This window comes from Dromaius novaehollandiae, chromosome 15, assembly GCF_036370855.1.
Source record: "Dromaius novaehollandiae isolate bDroNov1 chromosome 15, bDroNov1.hap1, whole genome shotgun sequence".
In the NCBI taxonomy this organism is placed as follows: Eukaryota; Metazoa; Chordata; class Aves; order Casuariiformes; family Dromaiidae; genus Dromaius; species Dromaius novaehollandiae.
Window position 1 is genome coordinate 19,073,059 of NC_088112.1, and position 12,475 is coordinate 19,085,533.

A 12,475-nucleotide genomic window follows, 5' to 3' on the forward strand; every position below is an offset into this window, starting at 1 on the left:
AGAGCGGAACAAGGCTGTTCACGTGATTTCTTTGGGTAACGTAAGAGAGGGCTCGTCACAGTGTGCGAGCAAATGCCGTGGCGGACTCCAGCACTTACTCCGAATGCATGGAAGTGGCAAAATTGAAAGTGATGTTAAGGTGAAGTGATAATCGTTTAGGCTGGCTGTTTCTGATGGACAACAGCCAAGAGTGGTTTGAGTTGCCAAATTTCAGTTCTGGTCCTGAAGAAAGAAAACTGAATTGATCCTAGCCGCAGCATTAGTTTCAGGACTTTTCTATGCTTTTTCACGCAAGCTCTGCAGGAACCAGACTAGGTGCATTCCAGCACAGTTCTGAACTTGACAGGTTCATCTGTCCTGAAGGAAAGGAGCATCCCCCTCCTCTGTAGGGAGGTAGTGCCACCGCTTTTCATATGGCTTCGCTGTGAAAGCTGCCTCAGCCAAGGTTGCTTTCAATCATTCGCCGTGTAGGCGTATAACATCTAAGTGAGAGTAAGTTCACGGTCTTGACTGGAAATTGCACAGCAATGTTTTTTCTTGTCTTGAAGCAATTAGATAATTTTGATTCCAGTCAAATACTGGACATAAAAGGTGGCACAGATTTTCCCTATGAGGGAGTTCATCTCTTAGTAAACCTGGGGGTGATTTCCCCCAGTGAGGGGAACCAACCTTCTACTAATGAGAAGCTGGGAAGACTTTCCCTTCCTCTGTCTGAACCAAGCTGCCCTTTCATCAAAAGGCATTTACTCAAAAAAGGGGCTAGTGGAAAGTTAGGCCAGAGATTTATCCACTTGTGTGGAGAACCAACAGTGATGAAATGCACAGGTTTTGATATACCACTACAAAACCATTTTACTGGTGTATATTAGTTTTACAGAATATTTAAATATTTTATGTTCTCATTTTTGTCCTTACTGCTATGCTCTTCTCTTGTCATCCTTTCATGTTGGCAGGGCGCTTATATGTCGACATTTATCTTTAGGTCGAAAGCAGGAGCTTCTCTGCAGGAGGTAACACCTATTCTCCTGTGTTCCCAATGTCAGAATCATCGTTGCCGTGTTCTTTTCAATTGCAAATGTTGAGTGCCCAGCTCTATTTTCTCAGTTAGCAGCTCAGTTCATGACCATCGCAAAGCCAGAGCACCTTTCTCTTTCACGAGTTTTAATTTAATTAACAGTAAGACACACAAATTGGGTTTGAGGAAAAAAATTAATATGAATTAAACAGAACACCAGATGGCTGCGTAAATCCTATTTAATAGAGAGCTGGAACAGGAACTTTTCTCATAACTGTATTATTAATAATTAACATATGGATGATGCTCCAAACAGAATACTCCTGGCTGCATTAAATTATAATTTTTTACTGCATTGGTCATGCGACGCAGATACTCAAGGGCATGCGAAGTCCTAGCTCTTGCTAACTGCTTGCATGGGAGCTGGAGGAGCACTGGAGTAGTGCTTCGATGGGTAAAAGCACAGGATTCTGCCAGCTCTGACCCCTCTGATAAATGTGCAATAACTGACTAACACATCATTTGCAAGGGTGACTGGAAAAGCTCAGTGTTTGTGAACGAAGCAGAAGGAAGTACACCAGAAAACAGAGGGCTGGAAAACCCAGAGCTGACAAGAAGGGCAGACACTTGGCCCTTGTGAGAGCTAAGAGTGTGTGTGTGCCGTGCCATGGTGGGTTGCCAAGGGCTCTGCGCACTCCGAATTTGCAGTTATCCCGCAGTGCTGTGTCCTGGGGATGAACCGCTGCAGGGAGAAGGAGGGGAGAGGGGTGCTCAGCCCACTGCCTCCCAGACAGCCCCTGCGTTTTTCTTACCGCCACCAGAAAGCTACATTATTGTAACCGAAATGAAACGTTTCAGCTCCAAGCCGGCAGCTTTGGGGGCTGTCTAGGTCACAGAAAATCTCTCTTGTTGATTGCCCTGCTTTGGAACAAAATGAAATTTAGAAATTTCCCACAGGATGAGCTCTGATCTTCTACAACGACTCACGGGTATGGCTTGAAGCAGGAAAGGGTTATGTTTCACTGTCCAAATGTGAGACCAGAAGGAGGAGAATTTCTCAAGAATAAATGCTGGCTTTTTGCTCTTTTTCTATAATCCCTGGTAACTTTTCTCACCTCTTTAGTTTCAGGGGTATTTAACAGGTCATGTGGCTTCGTTGCTGGCCTGGATTCTGGTAGAGGGATGAAAAGCATCTCGTGTCTCTGACACTGGAAAGCCAGTCGATAAAGTACAAATGTAGTTTACCTTCTGTGTGAATCGTAGAAACATGGTGGTCATTCTGGACTCTAAACTTTTTCATGTAATTTTTCAGCCTCTTTTTACATTTTTAATTGTGTATTACAGGCCTTTAGTCAGAGACTGGAAAGGGAAGAAGTTACTTCCTTTCCTCACAGAAAGTGTTTCTATGTCTCTGGGTATTTCATTAGCAAGGTTCCTTCCTCCCACTAAAATCTGTGATTCTGATGATTTCCTTTTGCCCAGATGTTTTAATTTCTTTTCTTTTCCAAGATGAATCTCATTTTGTTATTTCCTGCCCATACATCCATCCTTTCAAAGCTTGAATGAATCATTTCTCCATCCTGACTGGTGTTTTCAATATTCCCAATTTACTGTAATATGCAGACTTAATTATTTTCATTTGTAAAGTGTCTTCGATGTCCATCCAGACAATGAAAAGAGAGCAGGGGCATGCATTGGGTCCTTTGCACAGATCCCCATCACAGATAAAAGGACTTAAAATTCCCTTTATTAATATTAAAATTATTGTAGAAAATAGCAATTAATATGATCTGCTATAAACCTGACCTCAGATGCTCCCAATTTTGGCTTCATTTCTCTCCCCAGACGTAGATCTGCTGATGTGCATTTTGGATGTAAGGTCAGAGGAAGATGAGTACAAAGCCTCAAGAAGAGAATAGGATTCAGTATTTTAAGCTATTAGGGGTTTCTGCCAAGTGGTGGTCAAATTTGGGTGTCTTCATGGGCACAGACCCAGTGTGCAGCTCTCCTGCACGGCTTTCTCAACACCTGTATTTAGATGTCTGCGTTTGACTTGGCTGTTGGGACTCTACCTTATGGCAAGGGGAATCTTGTCCTATGGGTGATTCTTCCTCTCCATCAGCTCTGCGGGGTTCAGGACATCTACACTGGGGTGTCTGAGTTTGAGCACCAACCCAGCCTGTCCCCGTTACGTAGCTGAAGGACTGCCTATAGCTCGGGCTCTCTCAAGTGGGGACAGACTATAGTGTTTTAAATTTCTTATTCCATGCCCCCTCCATAAATTTGTTTCTGTGATTGTTTTTTTTTTAATAGGTACCAAAGGGAGTTTGTTGTTCAGTGGCTTTTTATTCTGGCTTTTTTTTTTTCCAGATGAATAATTAATAATAAGGATTTCCAAGTGGCCTTGATTCTGCAGGGATATGAAAAAAACTGGAATGTTAGAGGCTGGGACTTCCAATTCATTTTCTTGTTTTCAAATAAATAATTCAGTGATAAGGATTTATTCATGCATGTAAAAAGAGGAGAAACTAGACATCAGCAACAAATCTTTTTGTAAAACATACAGTCCACTACAATATGAACTGGAATTTGTTCGAAACCCATCCACCTTATTCACTAGATTATAGAAAAATGTTTAGCATAAAAGAGACCATGTCCTTATCTCAGCGAAGTGATATTATAAAGAAACTTCAGATAGAACAAGCTTTAAACTGAACCAATTACAGAGCTCTTGTACACACTACATTCTCTAGTTGTGTATCTCAAATATATCAAACTTAATTTTATAACATGAACTTAAAATGTAACAGAGAACAACAGCAGCAACAAAAAAATTCTCCTCTGTCCCCTCCATTACCAAGAGGATTATTAACAGTGTTTTCACTCAGCACTAGAAAGCATTTCTGTCAATAGGCAAATTGCATTTGAAATGGTCCTGGCAGTTTTACTTACTCCATTATTTTTGTTTTCTGTTGAACTAATCTGTTTTTGTTTGGTTTTATTTTCTATCTGCTTAACATTTTAAGCCTCACTGAATCCTACTTCCATCTGCGTTATTCGTTCCGTAGGAACCGTGGTGTCTTGTTTTGAGCTCTGCGACGCATGGGTGGCTTTGGGCAATTATGCAAGCGCTGGGATGCTGGCCTGACCTCCATTCCCTCAGCTCTGTCTTCTTGTCACCTCTGCAAAGTGAGATCCTGATCCTCTTAATGTAGTCATTGATTTAGCAGAAGATGTACCCCAAACAGCATACTTGCTTACTGAGTGACAGGAAGGATATGTGGTTGTAAACTCTTGCTGTGCTAAGATATGAAGTGTTCAAAATCAGAAATTTGGCTTAGGTAACTCAGGTCAGCTAGCAAGTGCATCCAGATATTGGACTTCCATAAAGCTGGAGAGTACATGGTTCTCTCAGGATTTGATGCATGTATTTGATGCAGTGGAGAATGTATTTGTCCACTGCAAAATGGCTTTAAGAGGAAAACTCTCTTGCTTAAGAAAGGTACTTTTGAAGGGTTTTACAAAAGGTAGTAATTTGTTGCTAAGCCCATGATAACATTTTTCTTAAGCCTTGAAAGCAATTCAGAGCCTGACATCGCACAATTCATTTTTATTTTGTCCTGGTAGTTCCAGGTCATCTGTGCTCTGCTTAAAGTAAACCCCTTTTTCCCTTCGCTTTGTAAATACTGCTCTTAGACTCTAGCTACCAAGCTGGAATGTTCACCAGAAATGTAACAAAGATCTTCTACAGGATGAGCAGGAACCTCATGAATATTTGCATGATGCCATTAGACAGTCAAATGAACCCCAGCAACAGAGAAAAAGCTCCAGAAATTCTCAGGGCAGAGGCGTTATTGTCCTTCATGTTCTCCGCATGTCTCTGTGATAACTGCAATAGCCCAGAGGGTTCATACTGCAGGAGACCCTTCCTCACATAGCATTTCTGTTTATCTGATGCCTTGGTCATATCCCATTGAAAGTGGTCTTGGTCTGTTGAAGTTTCTCTTCGGTCTATCTTGAACAACGATCCATGAAATCCTTATTTTTTTCTGGATGAAATTTGGGCCAGCTGATTTACTGTCCCTTGTAAGGTTTCTCACATGCAAAATGTTTTAAAAACTGGGCCTGGAGCCACGAACAGGATTTGACTATGTAAATAGAGCAAGTCTCTTTTGCGAAAAGGTCCTACAGAGCACATATTTGGGTTGGAACTTCACTTTACTTATTAATTTACAAAGAGGAGAGCAATGATTTTGAGTCCAAGTAGTTTTCTGTTTCATTCTTAAATTTTCTACAGTATCACTTAAACTGTTATCAGACACTGCAGCAACCTATGAGCCAAGTTCCATCCATATTTACCCTCTCACAATCTCGTTTGCTGTAATTTAGTAGTGCAAGCACCACTGAAGGCGAATCTGTGTCCCTTTCGCGCTCCAGATCATAAAACAAATATATTGCATCTTGTTTTGGTAAAACGTCTCAAAGTAGTTTCTTCAAAACAAAGGACCATTTGTTCACTCAAGGTACACTGGACACAGAGTAAAAGATGAAAGGAAAAAAAGGCTTATTTTCCTTTTCCTGCACTGTACCTTCCCTAGAAAGCTTCAGCAGTCTCCACTGAACTCTCTTGTCGTCTTCTCTGCATTGGGGGAAACCATAGTGCAAGTAGGTGGGTCTTTTTCCAGATCAAAACTGTTCTGAAATTTTTTTCAATTTTGTTTTTTCAAAATTTTTGCAAAGAAAACTTTTGATTGAAGCAAAATATTTTGTTCGGTACAAATCAAGCTGCTGCATTTAGACTTTGATCCTTAAAAATGCTTAAAATACCAAAGGAATCTTCAAAACTGAAATTCAGAATTCAGAAGCAAAAAGCTGCAATGTTTGGTTTTGGTATTTTCCTTGCCTTTTTTTCAGACTCTGTGTGTGTGTGCACATATTTGACCCTTTGATTCAGCTGATCCCCTTTTGTGAAATAGCAGAAAAATTCTAATCTTTCAAATGGAGAAGTCAGGGACACGGCAGTAATATTCTGCTTTCCCCTTTCTCTGAGCATTTTCTCCTTTGTTCCCTGGTCGCACACCAGTCAAAATGGGAAAATCCGTGTAGAAAAACCAGTCAATGCTCCCCTCGTTTTCCTTTGTAGCTCAGAGGCCCAGCGTGCCAATTTGCTCAAATGAGTCACCAGAATTTTCCTCATTTCCACCAAGATCTCTGGCATTTGAAGCATTGCACAGCACAGGGATCCCCCGAGCAGGTATTACAGCTTAAAATGTGTTAGTTGCTGTTATGGAAAGCTTACAGGAGCAAAGAGCTACATAAAAAGATAAATGTTTAATAATGACCCCAGAAAGATTACTCTCAGGGCATGAACACAGCTACATGATCAAGAGAAAAATGACTCGTCCCTGCCCCTTGCAGCATTTCCTGACATTACAAATGTTCCCCTGAAAATCTGTTTATGTAGCTCCATTCCTAGCTCTCATTCACTGATTAAACATACCATGGTTCACCTGAGTTACAGCTTTTGTTTGCAGGCTTTTGCCCGCGTTCGCTCAAAGGCTTACAGTGAAGGGACGAGTGGAGGGAACGTGACGGGAATGCCTGGCTGGAAGCAGAATATTAACGTCAGAAGTTTGCGCTGTTAGTTCTGATGTGGAGTTTTTTAGTGTTTTCACCAGTTCACTGATGAGTTTTTCCTGACTATTTAGTGCAAAGTAAAGCAGGATAATCCTGTCTGGGTGCTTAATTCTTTTGCATTGATGGTGGATTTCTGCATTCAAGAGAATTAGAATTTATTTCAGTAATAGAGAGATACTGCTGTTCCTCTGTGATTAGTTCCAGTCACCTGAAGCTGATCTCTGACATTTACTTGCCATAAGTTTTCCTATTTCTGCTGATGGATTTACAGCATTCATTTATCTGAAATATATATCTATTTTTTTTTCTATGTTTAATGTCTGAGCATTGACTTACACTCTTAGTTTCCTCAATTTCTGTCCTTAGTTGCCCGATGTAATTCATCCAGCATGTGCCGCAGGACAGGAGAGATGCTGTTCAGGTAGAGACCACGGTATGTTTTGGATAGGGTGTTTTTGTGGTACCCAACTCAGCGACGCTGTAGGCACCTGCAGTGCTAATATTAAACAGCACAGATAAGTGGGGTCATCATGCCAGATCCCTTTTCTCTTCAATATGATGGACAGTAAATAAGAAATGAAGGTGTCTGTATTACAGTTTCATAGAACTTCCTATACAGTTATAGAGATATAAAGGCACTTTATTGTCTGTGCAGAGAAACTCATGCATTTTTGAACAAGTGTGCTGAGGAAAAAATTCACTTTCTGTCATGAGAGCTATAAAGTACTTTCCCACAATCCATATACATGATAAGCTAGGAGAAAGAGCTGTCATACATCAAATTAGACAGCAGTGTGGAAAAGTCATTGTTTAATGCGGTGTCTACAGCGGTCTCCAAGAACCTTCTCTTTATTTCTGTGTGGAAAGCTCTTCCTTTGGGCCCTTTTAATCCCCACTGAAGGCTTTGGGAGCTTTTTTCCATATTCTACCCAAAGCTACGCCTAGCCCTTAGTTTAATCACCTCCAGCAGATAACAACAGCTTTTGGAGCTGTCAGCACTGCTGAGTCTTTCAGTGGCTCTCAAAAATGCCGCTTTGGCAGCTTTGCTATTTAGACTGGCTCTTTAGCCCAACGTGCCGATTTTTTAACCTCAGTAACTTTGAAAATACGTGTAACTGATAGGCTGGGGGGAAGTATGGTTTTCCTCATAAACCACATAGGTGTGTATGATATAAGGGAAACCGCCGCCGCCTTGCAGGGTCCCTGCGGCAGGGGGTCGCGTAGCCGTCGCAGCAGCTTCTGAGCGGGGACGCGGTGGAAAGCAGTTTGCTGGAGCTCCTGGTTTCTGATGCATTAGCTCTATCAGCTTGGAGAGGGCTCGATCTGTCCAGAAGAATAAGCACTTAATGCTTTTAAATAGCCCTTTTTGGACCCACGCGATCCCCTCTATGGCCAGTGCTTCCCTTTCAGTCAGAGATATCTTGTCCTCCTGCAAAGCCCCAGCCACACCGGACTTGTTGCGGCACTTTCTGCATTTTCCTCCTTCCAGGATACAGCATGGGAGCAGCCACAGCTGGTCCCTAAAAGTCTCTTGGGCCCTTTTTCCATGCTGAACAAAGAAAAATAGTATTTAATAGGAACTTTGTTTGAAAAAAAGCATTGTAATATTTAGGCCTCTGTAATTACTGTATACGATATCACCATTTTTCACTGCATTTTAAAGCACCGCGCCTTGAAGCTTTTATCTCAAGCTCTGTTCTTTTCTGTGCCTAATATACTAAGCAAACTGTTAGTATAAACTTTAACTTGGTGTCAGTGCCCATTCCCAGGGAAGAGAGAAAGTTAAACAGCTCTGTGATGTGTTTGATGAGAATCTAAGATTAATTTCTCAAATGTTGATAGCTAGCATTGTCCAAGGGTCACTGGGTATGTCATTAGTATCTGATGGAGCAAGTGTAATGAAAAGCTGTACTGCTTGCTGTAAGCAAATAAGACTGTGAATGAATTTTGAACTGTTATCTTCCTTATCCTGATCTTATTTTCCCCTCATTTTTGGTAATAATCAAAAAGGAACACCATCGGGGCTCTATGGCACATTGCCAATCCTTATTGTCTCGTATTAGAAATAAATTGTTCCAATAAATTCAGTTTTATGGCAATTCCTTCTCAAGTTTCTCATATTTGTATTTTCATTGTGGCTGTTCCCAGACACAGTGAAACAGTGAGCAGATTAAAATGTCTGATGAATTATCTGAAGTGCCAATGAGCATGAGACTTTGACTGTCTCATTGCCAAGGACAACTGAATTTCTTTGTCTGAATCAATTCGCGTAACGTGGTGAGCGATTTTAAGAGCCGAGGGTACCTTGGCTGTGGCTTTGGCCCTGCACCTCAGGACTCTGCACACGTACCAGTATGGCTTTCCATGCCCTGGCTGCAGCAATTGCTGTTGAATTCATCAAATCTGAAAATAAAATTTACAAAGGGAATCTGTCCTCTGTCTACTTTCCTTCCAGTTAATCTTTTTTCCCATTTGCCGAAAAAATAACCCTGAGCAGCATTAGCGCAAACATAAACACTGAACATTTGGAAATTCCTAATTGTAGTACTGCTTCCATCACTGCACACTTAAGCTTTAAATGCTCAGAATGATTAGGACTAATGATTTATAAGCCTATCTTTTGATAAACTTTCCCCCTCCCCTAAATAACTTTAATAAAAGAAAGCATAATAAAATGGTAATGTTTCCGGGGACAATGTCTCAAGGAAAAAGAGGGTCAAATAACTTCTTTCACTCTGAAGTGGGAGCAGTAAATTCTTCTTTTTTTTTTCTTTTTTTGAAAAATGCAGGCCCCAGAGCCTAATTTATCTGAAGAAGCACTTTTTAAATGGCCACTAATGTGCCGTTAAAGAACAAAATGCGCTATTCCATAGCAATCCTAATTACTGTATAACTGTATTTCAATCTGCACTAGCAGTGAGCTGATCATTAAAACTCACAATAACTGGTTTGTTATTATGCAAACATCGAGAAAAGAGTCCATTAAATTTCCCATGCAATCATTGTCACAAAGCTAGTGAAGATGCAAGCATGACGGGAGTCTTCTCTGCTCTCCAGCTTTGTGCGTTGCTTTTTGCAGACCCATTCTGGTGGACACTGGAGTCCCACTTTTATCACGGCTGTTGAAATCGCAGCTGGCTGCAGCCCAAAAGGCTGTAGTGGGGCAATGGGGCAGTTCCAGATCTGGACCATGTTCACCACACCAGGCAGGGGCAACAGCAGCTGCAAACCCCTGTATAACCTCCCCTTTCCTCCCTCTCTCTCTCTCTCTCTCCCCCCCCCCCTCCCTTATCCTCCCCCTCACCTCCAGAAAATTCTGCTTTTTGAAATAGTTGAGGTTTTTACGTTTCCCTTCTAAGAACATTTATTCACTCTCAAAGCTCATAAACGAAACTCTCAGCCCTGCTAATGCAATCAATTGCGTTAACAACATATTTATTTTTCATCTTTTCCCTTAGTTATTTTGCTTTTTAATTATCTTTCTTTGTGATTAAACATAGTCACATTCTAAATTCAATCACTCTGAAGAACAATATGAAATAAAGAAGCTTAATCTTTATTGTAAAACTCTTCTGCAGGATCCATTGGTGCTGTAATTTTGCCATTAAGAAGCTGCCCTTTTCAATTGTCTGCTGCTAGCCCCCTTTTTTCCCTCTGAACAATAAACTGGAGAGTCTTAGCTACAGGATACAAAACACGTACTTTCTGTACCAGAGCACCACAGCTCTTCCTTCTGCTTTTAAATTTGTCTATTATTTGTCCCATCAGTGAAGAATGAGCTGTTATTTTTTTTTAAAGGTAATCTGAGATACAGCATTTAAAGTTGCTCCCTGTAAAATACCAGCCAGATATTTTAGAGTTTACAGGAGAAGGAGAACTATGCAGAGTGGTTCATTCTGGTCTGCACGCAGTGAAGAAAAACAATATAAGATTACTGCTGAATAACCAATTTGTTTGAGCTACCCTAATTCTTGAGATGTCTGTCTGTCGCAAATTATCAGAGATTTTTTCAGCTTAACATCAAAGTGTCTCTCCACTTCTTTTCTCCGTCTCAATGTACACCATCTTAGAAGTTTCCACAGGTGTGATTCCCTTCCCTGCTCCTGCCAGTGTTGTTAGTAGTTAAATATTGAAAAGAATGAATGTGATATTGTGTTGTAAATAATCTTAGGTCTATGAACTTTCTGATAGTGGTGTTTTCATAAACCAAAGACCTATTTGCTCTTGCGTATGGTACATGTAGAAAGACCATGGAAAAGCAGATTTGCATTTCTATTGCCTTACTGCAATAGAAAGCTCTTGATTTGTAATGTCATTAGCTGAATTCTTATTAACAAAACTATCCATTTTTGTCCCTATTTAGCAAAACAATTACATATTTGCCAACATACAACCCTCCCCAGACACGTTTATGTGTGAAATTATGGGCTTTCTGTATAACCATTCAAATGGACCTATGCTAGTGTTACCGAATCCAGTCTGTAGAACCTCTTTGCAGCAGCCCAGAGGTTTTAATATGGTGCAAAGTCTTTTAGACTTGTCTCTCATTTCACTGACGATGACAGTGCTGACCACACGCTCAAATCATGGTCAGGAGGTGGAGTTGCAAATCCCAGCCCCACAGAGGTGCTTTGTCAGTACCAGCCACTGTCAGACATGGGGTTTTAGCTGGATGGGCTGCCATCTAGCAAAGCTTGTATCTAGAAATGACATGAAGCAGACAAGTGAAACATGTTCTGCCAGTAAGTGGGAATCTTAAGGGCCTGGTTTGCAGTTTTCTATTTGCAGCACCATAAGCCATGTTGGACTACAAAGTCCCTGTCTCACTCTGCTAGAACATTCAGCAGGTTATGCACTGAAATCTCACCCTTTCAGACCACGTTACTGATACTTTTATTTTTATTTCTCTTTCAGTTTGTTGCTCATCCCAACTGCCAGCAGCAATTGCTCACCATGTGGTATGAAAACCTCTCAGGCTTACGGCAGCAATCTATAGCTGTGAAATTCTTGGCTGTCTTCGGGGTCTCCATTGGCCTGCCGTTCCTTGCCATAGCATACTGGATCGCTCCCTGCAGCAAGGTACAAACTGATTAAGGTGCATTTTGTTTATGGTCATTTCTATCCAGGGCCTGCAATGAAGGCACAAATGTTTCTGTAATACTGCTGCAAAATGATTAATTCTAGCATCTAAGATTGCCTCAAAAGAGGGCAAACTGCAGATGTTTCTTGTTATGCACAAATAGAGCCATTAAGCACGTTCCAAAGTTCCTCCTCAAACATAAAAAAGGCAGGGTGGGGGAAGGAAATATTGAGACAGCAGGTGTGAAGAAAAGAATAGGAACAACAAGAAATGGAAAGGAGATGACAGTATGAGAGTGAGATGAAGAAGGAGTAGAAGAACAAAAATGGAGAATAACAAAGGAAAAAGACCTTTGTTGACCTTTTAGTTCACCCTGATCTTATTCCATTTTCTGTACCTGTGTTGCAGGTATCGCTCTTCTTCAGGGCTTCTTATTTCCCTTTCCTTCTACTTCTTGCTGATCTTGTATTTTTAGTTAGTGGAGCATTATTATGGCACATGCATCTGAGGCTCTGCGAAGCCATGGGGGACTGCTGAATGCCACAGAGAAGACTAGACTTAATCATGCAACCTCTGCAGTGCTGCGGGAAAAGATGACAAAACTTGAAAAGTTGCCATGTATCTAGTTATGTTTGCGCTGTGTCTCACAACATCAGATGGAGCAGGAAGGTTTTGCTAGGACCTAGAGGTCAAAGGACCAGAGCCAGCCACTAGCTTGTGTTAAAGCTCGAGCTGTGCATGGT

The 12,475-nt window shown here is 41.1% G+C and overlaps 1 protein-coding gene across 1 annotated transcript in view; it reads left to right on the forward strand.

The window, feature by feature from the left end:
- Positions 1–12,475, forward strand: part of TRPC7 (transient receptor potential cation channel subfamily C member 7) — a 77,249-nt gene that overhangs the window by 30,471 nt on the left and 34,303 nt on the right. Inside the window, exon 3 of the mRNA XM_026101928.2 lies at positions 11,567–11,731. Within this exon, the coding sequence (XP_025957713.1) occupies positions 11,567–11,731 (165 nt within the window). The remainder of the gene's footprint in view (positions 1–11,566; positions 11,732–12,475) is intronic.